The 16,877-nt window shown below is 32.8% G+C and overlaps 1 protein-coding gene across 1 annotated transcript; it reads left to right on the top strand.

Moving 5' to 3' along the window:
* Nucleotides 1-15,215: 15,215 nt before the first annotated feature.
* On the top strand, nucleotides 15,216-15,693 carry LOC138348152 (uncharacterized mitochondrial protein AtMg00810-like). The gene is made up of 2 exons (XM_069296762.1): nucleotides 15,216-15,491; nucleotides 15,634-15,693. Exons 1-2 carry the CDS (start codon nucleotides 15,216-15,218, stop codon nucleotides 15,691-15,693), a joined length of 336 nt encoding a protein of 111 aa, XP_069152863.1.
* The last annotated feature ends 1,184 nt before the right edge of the window (nucleotides 15,694-16,877 follow it).

Below are 16,877 nucleotides of genomic sequence, written 5' to 3'. Positions count from 1 at the left end.
CTTCTAAATTCAGCCTCAACTGAGCTTTTGGAAACAGTCTGTTGTTTCTTTGATTTCCAAGATACAAGTGATTATCCAAACTTGACCACATATCCTGTAATAGATCTCCTTGTATTAGGACAAGCAACCCAGTCAGAATCACACCAACATGATAACTCATTGGAAAGTTTAGATTGTTACCAGATTCCTTGACCAACTGTTCCTTTAAGATACTTAATCACTCGTATTGTTGCATCCTAGTGTGACCTCTTGGGAGATTGGATAAACTTGCTCAAGACTTGTATAGCATAGCTGATATCTTGCCTGGTAATAGTAGCATATAAGAGCTTTCCAACCATGCTTTGGTAAGTTGTGATGTCTTGTAGTACAACATCTCTAGTATGGCCATTAGCCAGATCATATTCAACTGATGTTAATCTGAGATGACTCAATGGGAGTAGTAGAAGGTTTAGCACATGTTATACATGCTTAAGAAATAAGTTCTAACACATATTTCCTTTGATTCAAAATAACTCCCTTTGCTGATCTCAATACTTCAAGGCCAAGAAAAAACCTGAGCTCACCAAGGTCTTTCAACTTGAACTGTTTCTGCAGATCAACAACTCATCAACATAAACTAGAATAACTACAATGTCTGTATTTTTGTAAGGTGAATAATGAATAATCATGACCACTTTGAGTAAAACAGCTGCTACCAAGGCATTAGTTAACTTCAAATTCCATTGTTTGGATGCCTGTTTAATCCCATATAGAGACTTATGTAAAGGAAGGCAACATAAACATCCATTTGGTACATAGGCCACCCTTTTGAGACAACTAAGACAATCACACATCTAACTGTTACCATTTCGGCAACTGGTGAAAGTGTATCATGATAGTCTAAACCTTCCTGTTGATTGTACCCCTTAGCTACTAATCTAGCTTTGAATCTTTCAACTTCACCATCTGCTTTTTATTTTATTTTGTAAATCCACTTATAGCCCACAATGTGCATCCTTTTAGGTAAATCAACTACTAACCATGTATTATTTTCTTCTCCTGTTGCATAGTCTTGATCCATCTATCATCCTTGACAGCTTGATGGAAATGTTTAGGTTCAATGCATTCAAAGAATTTTCTCATAAATGCCTTGTAACAGGATGTAACTCTGTCATAACTAAGAGAATTAGCTATTGGATGCTTGGTTCTACTCTGTTTCCCCTTTGTATAATCTTTCATCCAAACTGGTTCCTTGACACTCCTTGAAGTTTTTTAAACACTTGTAGTAGGCACTTCAACAATCTCAGTTGTAATAGGAACATTAAATGTATTGTCATCATGATCTATGTTTGCAACTCCACTCTCATCATGAAGAACTCCTGTGTCTGCATCACCATTAGTATTCTTAGCATTATCATCATTAACATGATGAACTTCTGTGTTTGTAGTAACATCAAGATCACAATCCATTGTGGAATTGTCAGCAACATCTAATGGAGAACCATATATATATATATATATATATATATATATATATATATATATATATATATATATATATATATTGATGCTTCTCTATATACTTCCTTTTTTGAAAAAGGAAAGATAGTTTCATGAAAAACTACATCTCTGCTCACAAGAAACTTTTTGGACTTTATATCCAACAATACATAGCTTTTCTGTAACTCTGAGTATCCTAGAAATATTGTAGGAACAACTTTTTCTGCAAATTTATCACTCCTAGACATCACTGTAGCATAACACAAGCAGCCTATAACCTTTAGATGATCAGGTGTTGGAATTTTGGAATAAAGTATTTCATAGGGACTTTTGTTTGAGATAGTTGAAGAAGGTATATCTGTTCATCAAATATACAATAGCCTTGATACAATATTCCCAATATCTGATAGGTAATTTTGATTGAAATCTGATGGCCTTGGCTATGTTATGTAGCATTCTAACTCAATGTATGACACATTGCTCGAGGTAACTAACTACACATTAATCGAGGTAACTAACTAGCTAAGTAACAAATAACTACATTAAGCTAATTAACTAAAAAATGGAAAGTTACTGTGAAGCAGTTTTAACTAACTTGTTCCTAACTAACTTTAGGTAGTAAAGATAATGCTAATAGAATTACATGATTTTCAACATGTTGTGCTAAAGATGGATAAATAATGTAGAAACTACTAATGGAGTGGAACTGAGGAAAAAACAAAAATACATACCATCGATATCTTGGGAGAAAATATGCTTCCCAAAGAGACATGCATGGTGGTGGTTTGAATATTAAAGGATGTGGGAATCGGAATGTGGCTTATGCATGTAGGCAAGCTTATATTAATAGCAGCTAGCTGTGAATAATTAAGGAATCATTATGAGTGAAATTGGTGAACGGGATATACATAAAAGCAAATACATTTCAAACTATAGAGCACCATTTGATAGCAATTGATAAATTTTTTTAAGAACAAAATGCAACACTGGTACACATAAGGACAATTTAACCTTACTGCTGATGGGAACTATATATTCTATGACAAGTAGTTAGTTATACTGAGCTGACAGGTAACCAATCCAAGCCGGAGGCAACAAGGTTAGTTTGGAATTCAGTAAGACAAAGGTTCATTATGCAAAACAGATGAAAGGGAGAGACTGCGCTGAATATGAACCTACAAATAGAAAAATAGTAGATGCTCGCTGCATGTGTCAAGACTAATCCAAATTTGGAGTTTATTTTATTAAATTAATCTTATTCATATCTTCTGAATTTAGATGTCATTAATTTATAAAGTTATGTAATGATTCAAAAATAATATTAAGTAAAAATAATATTAAACTTGTTTTAATTTTGTTTAAATAAATGCATAATATTGTAAATGAACATCTTCTTCAACTATGTAAGAGTCATATGTGGACTATATAGTTTAATTTTGAGTGGCTCCCAAAAAGCTACTGGATATTGAGACACAAAATAGTCCTTTATTTCTATGTTAATATCCAAAGTTAGCCTTCAGATTTCACATAAAACATTAATAGTCTCTCATGTTAGCAATATTGGTACACATTTTGTCGTCCCTCAAATTTTTTACTATTTTTAACATTGATTTGTCCATAATTTTATGTATGGAATGCTTCGTCCCTCAAATTTTGCCTATTTTTAACATTGATTTGTCCACAATTTTATATATGAAATGCTCAATCATCTTTTTTTGTATATCTAGTAGAAATACTAACTACATGTTGAGAAGGTGAGAAGAACATCTTGACATAAGATATTGCAACAAAAGAAAATATTGTACATTTGTACTACTGGAACCGACGTATTACTCTCTCGATTGCAGTAACGATAATATTTATACTAAACAAAACAAATTATTTTTATTCTTACCTTTTCCCAAATGGAGTTACTATTTTATTAAATATATAAAAATATGGTTGACATTTCATATATAAATTATGGATAAAAGAAATAATTTTAAAAAAAAATTTTTACAAACAAGTGAGACTATTAGTGCTCTATGTGAAAACTCTAGGATTACTTTGACTTTTAACTCAAACATAAGGGACTAATTTGGGTCTTTTCTCAAGTGAAATAATTAACAACTTTGAGGCTCTTTTAATAAGTAAAATTAGATTGTTTTGTCATTTATTCATTGCGAAAGACATAAATTACCCCTGAACTTGTACTGAAAAGTCTGTTACAAACTCAAATTATTGTGACGACCTATTACAATCTTAATCTTGTTCAAAGTGATATTATTACCCCATTCCAAGGCAATCTCAGTTATGTAAAAATAAGTATTGTACACGCTTTTTAATATATAAACAATATATTTTTTTAAATTAAAAACCTTTATCTCTTGATATTTTCTTTAACTTTTGCACAAGAATATAAATTTGGGCTTCTTCCTCCTCTCACTGTACTTTTCTCTTTTAAAAATCTATTTCTTCTTCTTCTTCTCCATTGTTCATAAATTGAAGGGAAAAATAAAAAATTGAAGAGAAAATAGCAGTCAATAAATCAATTATGAAGTTAAGAGATGTTACCGGAGGCGATAGGTGCTGGGCAACACCATTGTTGCCGGTGGAACAAATAAATTTTTTAGATCGGTAAAATTCTTTTAAAATCTTGATAACTATATGTAAATCAATCATTTCATTAGTATCCTTTGTGTGTAATGATTAATCAAATATGCTATTGATGATTTGAGACATAAAAATGACATTCTCGTGATTGTAGGTAGTGCTCCGGCGAGAATAGAGAAGACAAAGATGGAGAAATCATTTTCTTTAATGAATTTTTGATAAATTTAGGCAATATAATCATGAATTTTATGCATAAATGTTATAGGATTTTCAATAGAAATCATTATCTTCTCGTAATTATTTTTCGATAATCTTCTCCAGTGAATCCTCTGGCAAGTTCAAATGAAAAAATCATGAACTTTAAGTTGAAAATTATTAAATTTTGTTTTGAAGTCATCATATTCTCCACTCTTTTCTATTTATTTTTATAAGTTCCTCTTTAAGAGTAGAGTGTTGGATGTGCTTCCATCAAACAACCAATGGTGACAAATCTAGCGATTCCTAAGAAGAACTCAAAATTAAGAAAAATGAAAATGCTTTGAAGGCTACCAATAAAAAGATTAAAAAAGAAAGATAATTAAAATGATTAATATATTAAAAAATGTAATACCTAATTGTATAATGACCAATAAAATAGAGTCATGAGTTCAAAATTTTCATTCATAGATACATTTTTTTCTTCTCACACACCTTAAAGAAGGTGAAGACACTTTCTTTGTCATGTCCGTTCTTAGGGTGTATTATTATCACTTTGAACAAGATTAGGTATGTAATAGATCGCCATAATAGTTCAAGCGTGTAACTGACTTTTCGGTACAAGTTCAAGGAGATATTTATGTTTTTTGCCTTTATTCATCATATCATACATACAAAAGACTTCAACACATACGAATGGTAAATACCAAATTACCCTTTTAAGTAGTTGGTTAAATTTAGGATTTTAAGGCAATGAACATAGAAGTACATGTTAAAAACTACAAGTGTGCGGACACAATAATGCTAACACTAAAAGAAACCCTTAAATACTCCCTAACCCAGGGTAAACAAGAAACTCAACTCTCCTTTCTATATAGGTAGTGATAAAGTAAAATAAAGTAATAGTAATATATCCGAAGTATCTAAAATGATTAAATCTTTTTTATCATGCATATAAAACTTACACTATGCCCAACATTGATGTTTTCATAATTTGAGGTTAAGTTTAGAAAATTCCAACCTTCTATATCTTGATGAAGAACTTCAAACCATAGTTCAATATTTACCTTGTATCATGGAGTCATTAACACCCATAGGAAACCAATTTAGAATAAAAAGGATTGATGGGGTATCTAGATTTTGCTTAAAATGCAATTGAGCCACGTAATCAAGTAGAAAGCTAGAATAGAATCATATATATAGTTCCTATGTATGTTGCTCAAGCTGTTCAAAAATATCATTAAGTGTGTCAAATCCTTCAAAAGTAGTGCATTTCTTAAGGACGAGACACATATGAGGCCACATTTTTGAAGATTTTGAGCAACTTAGGTTGTTGTTAATTGTTCAATGAGTTGTTAGTGACGAACATCATATGTAAAACGAATGTGACAACTCAAGTAAGATATTATATTCGTTGCAGCTTAACAACAAAGCCCATGACATACAAGAGGGAGTTGCTAAGATGGTATAAGCAGTAAGAACCCCTCGCTTCCAACTCTAAGGTTGTGAGTTCGAGCCATCTAACAGACAAAGATCCCAAATTAACTTCAAGTTGTTTTTTCAGCATCTCAAACACTAGATTTTCGTCCATTCTTTGTTTTGCATTTTTGATAAGTGAAATCAAATCAAGTCAATGCTTATGCTAAAAATACTATGCTATGGTTTCGATCTACACCAACCAACATTGATGTACCATGTAGAGACATCCAAAATTGGAAAACATAAAATAAAATGAGAAACGTAATTACTTGTCATCAGGAAGATAGAACCTACACATAACTCTGACACTATTCCAGGCATTTTCAGGAAAATGTTCAGTGTAACCTCACCAGTTGAAGATTTGAAGTTAGATCGATTTGCATGTGGAAATTTTTATTTGATGTTTTGAAGATTTGACAAAACACAGGGACCTTATGAAGGTACCTTGTTCTCAGCTCAAACTACTTTTTGACTTCCAGCTGGAGAAAGTACAAATAGTTGGTGCACAGGTTCCAATAGCGTCAGAAGCATCAGAAATCTTAACCAATGGCATGGGTTTGAAGATAGTGACCTTTCTATACAAGAACAATATCTTCATACGCTTCACTTAGTTTTTGCAACTTGAGATAGCACATTCAAGAACTCTTGCAGAGGCTTAGAAAATCAAAAAGAAGAAATATTCCAAACAACTCAAGCTCAATCGATTATAGTGTATAGTGGTTTAGTAATACTTTCTTCCGATCTTACATTGTGAACTAATCCTAAAACTATAAAGGAATCAGTGTAGTTTGATTTGGAAATTGTAAGTTAGTTAGTTAAACTAATTTAGTGGGCAACCTGTGTGGTTCTTAGAAAATTCTAAATCATTAGTAGGTTGATGGTTTAGTGGGCAGTCTGTAAGATTGCTTAGAAAATCCTAAGTTGTCTAGTGTGATAACTTAGTGGGTAGAGTAATATCTACTTAGGCTCATCAAGCAATAGAGCTATTGCTTGATAGTGAGATTAAAAACTTTTTCTCATATTTTGTGTAACAGGTTTCCTTTTGCTTGTGAAGATTAGTGAAACGGTTTTGAAAATCTTATCAGACAGTTCGTGGTTTTAATCCCTTGAGCAAGGAGGTATCCACGTAAAACTTCTTGTGTCATTAAATTGCATTTACTTACAGCTATTACTTTTTTGTGTGTCAAGGGACCTGGTCCATTGACTTGTTGTGGACCACATATTCTAACAAGTGGTGTCAGAGCAGGTACTCTCTATATGGTTAATACCAAGAGAGTGATTCCTGTTCTAGAATGGATTCTCCTTTCAATGTGGAAGAGGATCCGTCTTCTACTTGACCTCCTCATTTCAATGACCACTTCTATAGCTAGTGGAAAGTTTGAATGTATGCCTTCCTTATGGCTGAAGACAGTGAACTGTGGGACATCGTCTTAGATGGACCATTAATGTTCCAATGTGTGAAGAAAAAGATGGTGAAATCACTAGACTTGTTCCAAAGCCCAAACATAAATACGATAAAGCTGACAGAAAGAAGATTGAAAAAGGCTAGAAAGCAAAGAAGCTGCTTGTCTGTAGTATAGGTCCTGATGAGTTTAATCGTGTCTCAGCTTGTGAATAAGCAAAAGAGATTTGGAATTGCTTGAAAACAACTCATAAAGGAACTGAACAAGTAAAAGAGTCAAAGATTGATATGTTTACCTCTCATTATGAAAATTTCAAAATGAGAAAAGGTGAAACCATTCATGATATGTTCACCAAACTGTCATCAATCAAAAATGAGTTAAGAAGTCTTGGAGAACCCACCAGTATGAGCAAGCAGGTCAGGAAATTTCTTTGAATCCTTCCCAAATCCTGGGAAAGCAAGGTAGATACCATCACTGAAGCAAAGGATCTGAAGGTGTTGACAATAGATTCCCTTATTGGAAATCTCAAGACTCATGAGATGAACCGAAGTTATGATCAGTCAAAGAAGGAATCCAAGAAGGATAAGTCTTTAATGCTGAAATACAGGTTTGAAGAAGACTCCAGTTAAGATGATTATATGAATTACTTCATCAAAAGGTTTCAGAAGATTGTGAGGAAAAACAAGGAATTAAGAAAGAGAGCAAATGTTCCACCAACTGCATTTCCAAATGATACATGTCATCATTTTATAAGCTGGATATTTTATAAGAGATTTTCCATTACTCAAAGCTGAAAACAAAGAATATGTGGTCAAGAAAGCTCTTGCTGCATGTGGAGATTCTTCGAGTAATTCAGAAGACTCTGATGAACCCAATGATGCTGGTTTATGATGAGGATAATATATTCAATGAAATGTTTGCTTTCATGGCTAAGTCAGATGATGAAGATGATGAGGATAAGGTAACTCTTCTTGATATTAAGTAAAATCTGAATACTTATTCTCTTAAAAGACTAAGAAAATTAGCAAATGTTTTGATTGATTCTGTGGTTGAGTTAACTTCTGAAAGAGATTCCATAAATGCTGAGTTTGAAAGTCTAAATATAAAAAGAGATAAAATGGGTGAGAAAATGTCACTAATTGAAGATAAAATGGCTGTTCCAGAATCTGAAAAACTAGAACTCAAAAAACAATTACATATGATGACTGACAAGTCTAAAAAATAGAAAGGAAAGTCTACTAATTTACAACTTGAATTGGAAGAAAAATTGAAACTACTGAGACTAACCTTGTTTTATCTTTGGAAAAGAGCAATAGCCTAGCGAGAGATATTGCCAAACTTAAGGATGAACTTGCAAATTCCCTTAAATGGACAAAATACTCTAAGATGCTTTCAAATGTGACAAATCAAGGAAAATACAATAGAAAGGGTTTAGGAAGCTTGAATATTACTCCTCCTTTCAATCCTCACATCAAAGATGTATTTGTATATGATAATTTGATGTGTCTTCACCGTGGTATAAATGGGCATTTAAAAAGGGAATGTATAGCCTGGAGAGAGTCACATGAAAGATTCTCAAATTATACAGAAAGAAAAGAATTTCAAATGGGAGATCTGGTCCTGCTCAAAAGCTCTTGATCAAAAAGGATAAAAAATTACCTCACTGGGCAAGAAAAACCTTGATTACTCCTTTATCTGCCTTCTGGAAACTCAAATTGAAATGGGTTCCCAAGTCTCATAAGTGATTCTTGTTGCAGGTGAGTGAGAGGAGTAGCAGTCAATGTTGGTACATGGATAGTGGATGCTCCAAACTTATGACTGGAGATATAAAAAACTTCCTCTCGCTCAAGGCACTTCAAGGTGGAGGTGTCTCTTTTGGTGATGGAAAGAAGGGGTATATTTTAGGTGTTGGTAAAATGGAAAAATTCTTGAAGAATCCATTGATAATATGTACCATATGAGTGGGTTAAAGTACAGTTTTCTGAGTGTGTCTCAAATTTGTGACAAGGGAAATGAAGTAAATTTTACATCTGAGAAGTGTATTGTAGCTAATCTGACTACAGAGAAAGTGATTCTCACAGCTCAAAGATGTAAAAACATGTATGTGTCAAACGTAGAAACATCTCATGGAGATGATCTAACATGTCTAAGTGCTCAGAATGAAAATGCTGTGGCATCGGAGACTAGGTCATGTGAGATTATTTTTATTGAATAATCTGGTTTCTAAGGACCTGGTACTAGGTCTGCCCAAGCTGAAATTTTGTGAAAGTAAAATCTGTGAAGCGTGTGTAAAAGGAAAACAGATCAGAACGTCCTTCAAGTCAAAGAACCAAGTGACCTCATCAAGAGTATTAGAGCTGCTGCACATGGATTTATGTGGACCCTTGAAAGTTCAAAGTAGAAGTCGAAAAAAATACATTCCGCTGATAGTTGATGATTACTCAAGGTTCACATGGACAAGGTTATTAAGATCAAAGGCAGAAACACCAGATGAATTGATAGTGTTTTTCAAAATGATTCAAACAAAATTGAATCAAGCGATAGCTGGGATCAGGTCTTATCATGGAACTGAGTTTGAAAACTCAAAAATTGATCAATTCTGTCTGAAAAACGACATAAGCCACAATTTCTCAGCTCTAAGAACTCCTCAGCACAACGGAGTAGTGGAAAGGAAAAATAGAACCTTAGTAAACATTTCAAGAACCATAATTATTGAGTCAAATCTTCCACAAAATTTTTGGGCTGAGGCAGTCAACACAACATGCCATGTCACAAACAGATGTTTGATAAGGTCATTACTGAATAAGACTCCCTATGAACTACTCAACAACAAGAAATCTATTTTGAGATATCTTAGGGCATTTGGATGTAAGTGTTTTGTCTTGTACAATGGTAAAGATAATATTGGAAAGTTTGATTCTAGAAGTGATGAAGGAGTTTTTGTAGGATACTCTTCATCAAGTAAGTCATACGGAGTATTCAACAAGAGAACTCAATGTATTGAAGAAAGTGTCCATGTAGTCTTCGATGAAGATGGAAATCTAAAAAGGAAAGCATCAAATGATGAAGATGAGTTAAATAAGTTGTTTCAAGCTCAACAAAGTGAAAGAAGTAGCCTGAGACAGGTGATCAATTGAAGATTGACAATGCTGATCAAAGTCATCTGAAAAGACTGATGAAGTTGACAAGCCTGAAGAGGAACCTGGTCCCATTCAGAACTCCAATCAATATATCACTCACTCTCTAGAAAATGAGGATTTTGTCGAAGAGGAGGACAATGATTAGTTACATCCGTTGACATCAAGACCAGGATGGAAACATAGTTCATCTCATCCACTTGATAATCTTATTTCACCTCTGAATTCTGAAATCCATACTAGATCAAAACCAAGAAATGTAGTTGAATTTTCAGCTTTTATCTCATTAATTGAGCCTAAGAATGTAAAAGAGGCTTTGTGTGATGTAGACTGGGTTAACTCAATGCAAGAAGAACTACATCAGCTTGAGAGAAGCAAGGTATGGTACCTGGTCCCACGACGTGCTGAAAGAGCAGTTATAGGAACCAGGTGGGTGTTCAGAAATAAGCTTGATGAAAATGGTGTGATTGCATGGAACAAATCCAGAGTAGTTGTTCAAGGACATAATCAAGAAGAGGGCATAGACTACGATGAAACCTTTGCACCAGTTGCGAGAATGGAGGCTATCATAATTCTTATAGCCTTTGCTGCTTTCATGGGTTTCAAGTTGTATCAAATGGATGTAATAAGTGCGTTCCTAAATAGAGACTTAAAGGAAGAGGTGTTTGTTAAACAACCTCCTGGTTTTGAAGATGCTGAGCTACCAAATACGTCTTGAAATTGAATAAGGCATTGTATGGGTTAAAATAAGCTCCCAGAGTTTGGTAATCGTGGCAACGGTATCGGGAACTGTGATGGAACGGATACTGTGCAAACCGGTAATGTTTCGGAATCGAGACCGGACCAGACCGGGAAATCGGTAAAAATTATACTGTTCCATCCTGGTCCAGAAGGGAACCCGGTAGTATACCGGTAACCGGGACGAACCGGTAATTAAAAAAAAAAAATTTTAAACTTAAAGATTTAATTTTTTTTAATTGAATATAATTTTTATTATAATAATTAAAAAATTAAAAATTTAAATTTCAAACTTTAAAAGTTAAAAACAATTTAAAATTTTCAAACTTTAAAGTTATAAAATTTAAATTTCAAACTCTTAAAGTTTGAAATTTTTGAATTCAAACTCTTTTGAATTCAAATTTTAAAGTTTGTAATTTTTGAATTCAAACTTTAAAGTTTAAAGTTTTCAAACTTTTAAAGTTTCAAATTTAGATTTTCAAACTTTTAAAGTTTCAAACTTTAAATTTTTAAATTCAAACTTTTAAAGTTTGAAAATTTTAAAGTTATAAAATTTAAATTTCAAACTCATAAAGTTTGAAATTTTTAAATTTAAACTTTAAAGTTATAAAAATTAAAAATTGATAATATTGAAAATTAAATTTAATACAACAATATTAAAAAACAAATTAAGGTGAATAACCTATATTTTTATTAATATTTATTTTATATTACAATTACAATTACAATTACAAAAATATTAGTAGAGTATTAAAAGATTTAATCTACACAACCACGTTCTAGGAAGGGTTCTGTTTGAATTAAATCTTGAATTATCATACTTTTACTAATAGTTGGTGCCACCATGTAAATCCCTTCGTAAATCATTCAACATTTCTGTAGTAACATGTTCGGGAATTGGTTGAATAGAAAGATCTTCCATTGCTTCAATCCCGCCGTCACCATAATCCTGCATTACTTTATCAACGTCATCTTGAAATTTGGTAGGTAGTGGTTCACGACCCAAATTTCTTCTCTCGGCGTTAATCCAATCTCAAAATAATATCGATATCTCCAAGCTGTCTGCTGCTAGTGAATGCCTATGTTCTCCAAGTCGAAACCTTGCTGCACTAAAGACGCCTTCAGAAGCTAATGATGATGCTTGCATTACTAATATATCTCGATCCATCGGTACTAGTTTTGGAAATCCTTTGCCGCGATTTCTCCATCATGCTAGAATATCTTCAGTAGGTTCTATATTTTGATTAACATAGGCATCAAAATCATTTCTATTATCGTGAGAAAGTTCAAGATAATCCTGTAAATAACCATCAATATTATTTTCATCAAATCTACTCCAAGAGCTTTGAGGTTCATTTTCACTTGATAAATTTATATTAGCATTATATAAATCATACAATTTTCTAGCTTTAGTTTTTATGTTATCTTTAACTTGTTGACAACTAGGAATTTCTTCTAATACATCATTAATATCTAAGTTAAAATACATTTTTTCAACCATTCTTGATGCACCTACATCTTTATACTTAGGGTTTAACAACATGCAGTTAAATAAATTTATGGAATAGGAATATAATATTTTTTAAATTTTAGAATTATTTTTTCAATGGTTTGTTGAAATCTTGGTTTATTTTTAAATTTATATAATTTAGAAGAAATCATACAAATATCAGACAAAACAGTACAAGTTGATGCACTATAAAGTACAAATATTCTTTTTGTAGTTAAGTAAAAAACTTTTAGGAAATCTATAAGTTCATTTATATCACGCCAATCATTGTCATCTAGTCTATATGTCATATCAGAATTATGGGCATTCAAAACCATTTGTAAGGGTATTCAATATTGATAAGCTACTACAAGCATTTCATATAGAGTATTCCATCTAGTAGCCACTGTTTTTGGAATTTTTCTAGGCGGAAGATTATTTTCAAAACAACAATTTTAAAAATCTTTACGCCTAGACTTAACTTGACATTTAAATATTAAATGACATGCATTTTCAACTTTCATATATCCGTTATCATACATATGTTCACCATCTCTAACAATCAAATTATATATTTGTGCAGTACACCTAATATGATAATTATCACCATATAAAGGACAAAGTGTAGGTTTTAAATATTCAACAGTAACATTATTACTTGAAGCATTATCTAAGGTTATACTACTTATTTTATCACATATTCCATAACTTTGTAAAATATCTAAAATAGTTTGAGCAATATAACTACCGATTTTCTTGCATTTGACAACATTTATAACCTAAAATTCTTTTTTTGCATATACCAATTTTCATGAATCCAATGTGCAGTAACAGTCAAATAATCGTTACCGTTTACACTACGACCCATATCAGAAGTAATAGCTATTTTACAAGTATTATAATAAAATAAACAACGAAGATATTGCAAATGTTATGCATGATAATCAAATAAAACCTTTTTTTATTGTATTTCTAGCAAAATCTTTAAAATATGGATTATATACAATTTGAATATAATGTATAAAATCGGAATTTTAAGCAAAACTAAATGGCAAACCCATAACAATATCATTTTAGCTAGTTCTTCAAGATCTTTTTCTCTACTATATGAAAGTGGTAAACTAGAGCTTGAAACATTAGACAAATTTAATTGTGTTTGTACCATGTTAGAGCTGCCTACTCCTACATTTTCAGGAAGGGGGGTACCGATTTTTTTTAGCTTCCGCTACCGCTTTAACATGCAAAAATTCATTTTTACAACAAGACAGCAAATGTCTACTCAAATGTCCCGTCCCGCTATATTTACCAACAGTTTTATGATTTAATCTATGTTTACATTTATTACAAATAGCTTGTGTATTATCTTCATTTTGTGTCATAAATTGTCAAACAACCTTTTTTTTAACACGTTCTACCTTAGGCCTAGGATGTACTAGGGGAACATGGGCAGGACAAAGAAAGCGAGCGGGACTGGGAGTATTAGTAGTCGTAGGTGACTCAGTTTCATCATCATCATCATCAAAAGTAGGCATATCAGTATAATTATCAATATCATTATCATTATCACTAGGCAAATCCTCATCAAAATTACCAAAGCGACGTTGTAAATGTTCATGATAAGGATCTAATCCTGAATTACTATCAATATTAAAAATCGTATCATCAACATGTGTATAATCAACCGTATTTATTCTTAATATAGTAGATTTTTTAGTTTTTGATATAGAAGAACTACCGGTTTTTGCATTATCGGAGGATGTAAAGTTACAAATATTTTTTACACGCTCTAATGCACTTTTTCCCCCTTTCCTTTTTGAAAAATATTTTTACCGAAATTCATATTAAAAAATAAAACGTGAGATTATATATAATACGGAAAATATAATGCAAATAATAAATTAGAAAAAAAATAAATAATTATTTAAATATAAATGAAATGTAAAATAAAAATTGGAACGAATGTACCAACGTTTATGACCGCCGAAAGCCAAAGGTGGAAAGTTGAAAATTGAATTTTGAAGCTCCAAATCTAATTTCCAAAGACCAAATAAGGCAACACCGGAATTTAAGATATTATATATTATAGAATTAGAGATTAGAGATTAGAGATTAGAGAGTTGAGAGAGTAGAAGATGAATAGATGATTTTGTGATTTAAAAGAATGAAATTTAGGGGTATTTATAAGTAAAAAATGGGTTAAAGTGCAATTTTTAAAATTTTAGGGTATTAAAAAAGTTTGGGGTGGGGTAGGACTCCTATTGGCTGAAATTTTACTCAAATAGCCGTTGGGCGGGCCCACTAGCCGTTTCCCAACGGCTATTAACGAATATTTTTTCTAAAAAAAATTAAACGGACCGGTAATTACAGGAACTGGGAAATACCAGTAAATAACAATTTTCGTCCCGGTACCTATCCCGAAACCGAAAAGAACTGGTCCATACCGGTAGTAACCGGTATCAAACCGAAACCGGAACGGGACGGACTAGACCGGTAATCGGTAAATATCGGTTCCACTGCCACCCTTAGAGCTTGGTATGAATAATTGTCAAAATTTGTGTTGAAAAGTGGCTTCAAAAGGAGGGAAATTGACAATACCTTGTTCTTAATTAAAAAAGAACATGAACTACTTATCATACAGGAATATGTGGATGACATTATATTTGGAGCTACATCAAAGCACTTGTGTGAAGAATTTCATCATTAATGGGAAAGGAGTTTGAGATGAACATGATGGGTGAACTGACTTTCTTTTTGGGACTACAAATTAAGCAATTATCAGAGGGAATCTCAATCATTCAAGAGAAGTATACGAAGAAGTTGCTGAAGAAATTCAACATGTTTGATTTCAAACCAATAGATACTCATATGGGAACCAATTCCAAGCTTGCAGCAGATGAAGCTGATCCTCTTGTGAATCAAACCATGTATAGGGGAATCATTGGATCCTTGTTGTATCTGAATGCTAGCAGACCTGACATCGTATACAGTGTTTGAATGTGCTAGATTCCAAGTATGTCCTCGAGATTCACATTTAAATGCTGCCAAATGGATTCTGGATACTTGAAGAAAACAGGGGACTTGGTTCTTTTCTATCCATCTGGTGACTCTTTTGACCTTGTAGGCTTTGCAGATGCGGATTTTGCAGGATATCAAGTACACAGAAAGAGCACTTCAGGGATGACACATTTCCTTGGATCCACTCTTATTTCTTGGGGAACGAAGAAATAAAATTCAGTGGCTCTTTCAACACTTGAAGTCGAATATGTAGCAACAACTGCATGATGTTCACAGCTGTTATGGATTTAGCAACATTTAGAGGACTTCGGAGTAAGAATAAAGTCAACACCTCTTATATGTGATAATACAAGTGTTGTCATTATGGGAAAGAATCCTGTTTACTATAAGAGAACCAGGCACATTAATGTGAGACATCATTTCCTGAGAGATAATGTTGAAAAAGGAAATATTGTACTGACCTACTTCCCAATAGAGGAACAAATTGCAGACATCTTTACCAAGGATCTCAACAAAGATCAGTTTGAGAGTAACAGGTTGAAGTTGGGCATGCTGAATTCAAATTGATCTTAAAGTCATTCAAGCATGAAATTTCCTTTGTGGCTAAAATTTGTAGTGCATGCATCCTCTTTATTAATAATAATTTGTCTATGTAAGATCAATGTTGTACCTATTGCAGGTATACATTCATAAATGATTGACAAAAGCAAAAACATGGCCAGAACCATTCAGGATTGGTGCTTAAGTTTCATTAAGGGACCTGGTCCCTACAGAGGTTTACTTTCTTTACATTAATTTTAAACTGGCTTAAAGAGACTGTTGATATAGCCACGTGTCAATCATCGGTCATTCTGACCTTTAGTCCTATCGCTTAAACTCCATGCGACACGTCAAATCATAGGGACCTGGCACCGTTTCACTTCTTTTTATACATCCCTTCTATTTCCTAATCCTTTTCATACTTGTTTGCAATTTCTCTTCTAAAAACCCTAAAATACTCTCTCTCTCTCTCTCTCTCTATTCTATCTGTTGTTGCTCCTTTACTCTTCTTCTCTCCTTGACTGATAAACATGTCGGAACCATCATCGTCATCAAAGAAGATGCTCAAATCTATGAGTGAGATTGACCCAGTATCTTTTTATACTCCATCATCTTCAGGGTCAAAATCCAAAGTTCCAACAACCTCTGAAATTAGTCCTTCTTTAGATAATCCTCCAAACCCTTTTATTCTATAGACCTAAACAGTCCTAGTCTTCCTGTTGGACCTGAACCCTATCTAGAAATGCTTTTAGATACCCTTTTTGAGGGAGACTTACAAGAGATCAAGACATCTGATTCAAATATCTTGGA

This window comes from Solanum lycopersicum, chromosome 4 (assembly GCF_036512215.1).
Source record: "Solanum lycopersicum chromosome 4, SLM_r2.1".
Lineage (NCBI taxonomy): Eukaryota > Viridiplantae > Streptophyta > Magnoliopsida > Solanales > Solanaceae > Solanum > Solanum lycopersicum.
Note: the sequence above shows the minus strand (reverse complement) of the source record. Positions and strands in the feature narration are given on the sequence as shown.

Excerpts from the sequence above, each read along its gene's own strand:
- LOC138348152 (XM_069296762.1), top strand. The coding sequence starts at position 15,216 with ATGGGAAAGGAGTTTGAGATGAACATGATGGGTGAACTGACTTTCTTT. Across the intron at positions 15,492-15,633 it reads ATGCTAGCAGACCTGACATC|GCTTTGCAGATGCGGATTTT; the intron begins GTATACAGTGTT and ends TTGACCTTGTAG.